At 38.4% G+C, this 622-nt stretch overlaps 1 protein-coding gene across 1 annotated transcript in view; it reads left to right on the forward strand.

Moving 5' to 3' along the window:
* LOC119591104 overlaps positions 1 to 569 on the forward strand; it is a 2166-nt gene extending 1597 nt beyond the window's left edge. Inside the window, exons 3-4 of the mRNA XM_037939821.1 lie at positions 70 to 291; positions 559 to 569. Of these exons, the coding sequence (XP_037795749.1) occupies positions 70 to 291; positions 559 to 569 (233 nt within the window). The remainder of the gene's footprint in view (positions 1 to 69; positions 292 to 558) is intronic.
* The last annotated feature ends 53 nt before the right edge of the window (positions 570 to 622 follow it).

Consider the following 622-nt stretch of genomic DNA (forward strand, 5'->3'; position numbering starts at 1 on the left):
CGTTCTTCTATTACATAAAAAGTAAATCCAATGAGAACGACTTTTATTCCTCCCCCCCCTCCCCCCAAGGCATTCTTGAACTCCGAGAAGAGCTGGTGAAATTCCACGCCCGCCACGACCGGCTGGACCTCGACGTAGATAGCATGGTGGTTGGGCCAGGCAGTAAGGAACTCATTTACCTCACCATGGCGACTTTTAGCGGAGGTAAAGTGCCCGTGATTCCCGTGATTCGGTTCATTCTGTACCCCATACTCATACTACTTTACTTTACACTCATACTTACTCATGCTCGTACTGTTTTATACTCATACTAAATCTAGTCATACTGTTTTATACTCAGACTGTCATATTCATTTTGCTTTAGACTTACATCGAAATTAGACTCAAACTGCTTTATGTTATTATTTGAATTATATTACGTCATACCCACATTACCTCATACCCATATTAGCTCATACTACCTCATAATCATACTAACTTATACTATTTTATACTCATACTCTGTCATTCTAATACTATTTTATACTCATACTATTTCATATTCATACCACATTTCAGGTTCTGCATAAAATTTTAAAATGACATCATGTCTTCGCGGTCAACGAATCAGCAGTAAAGTAAT

This window comes from Penaeus monodon, chromosome 28 (genome assembly GCF_015228065.2).
Source record: "Penaeus monodon isolate SGIC_2016 chromosome 28, NSTDA_Pmon_1, whole genome shotgun sequence".
Lineage (NCBI taxonomy): Eukaryota > Metazoa > Arthropoda > Malacostraca > Decapoda > Penaeidae > Penaeus > Penaeus monodon.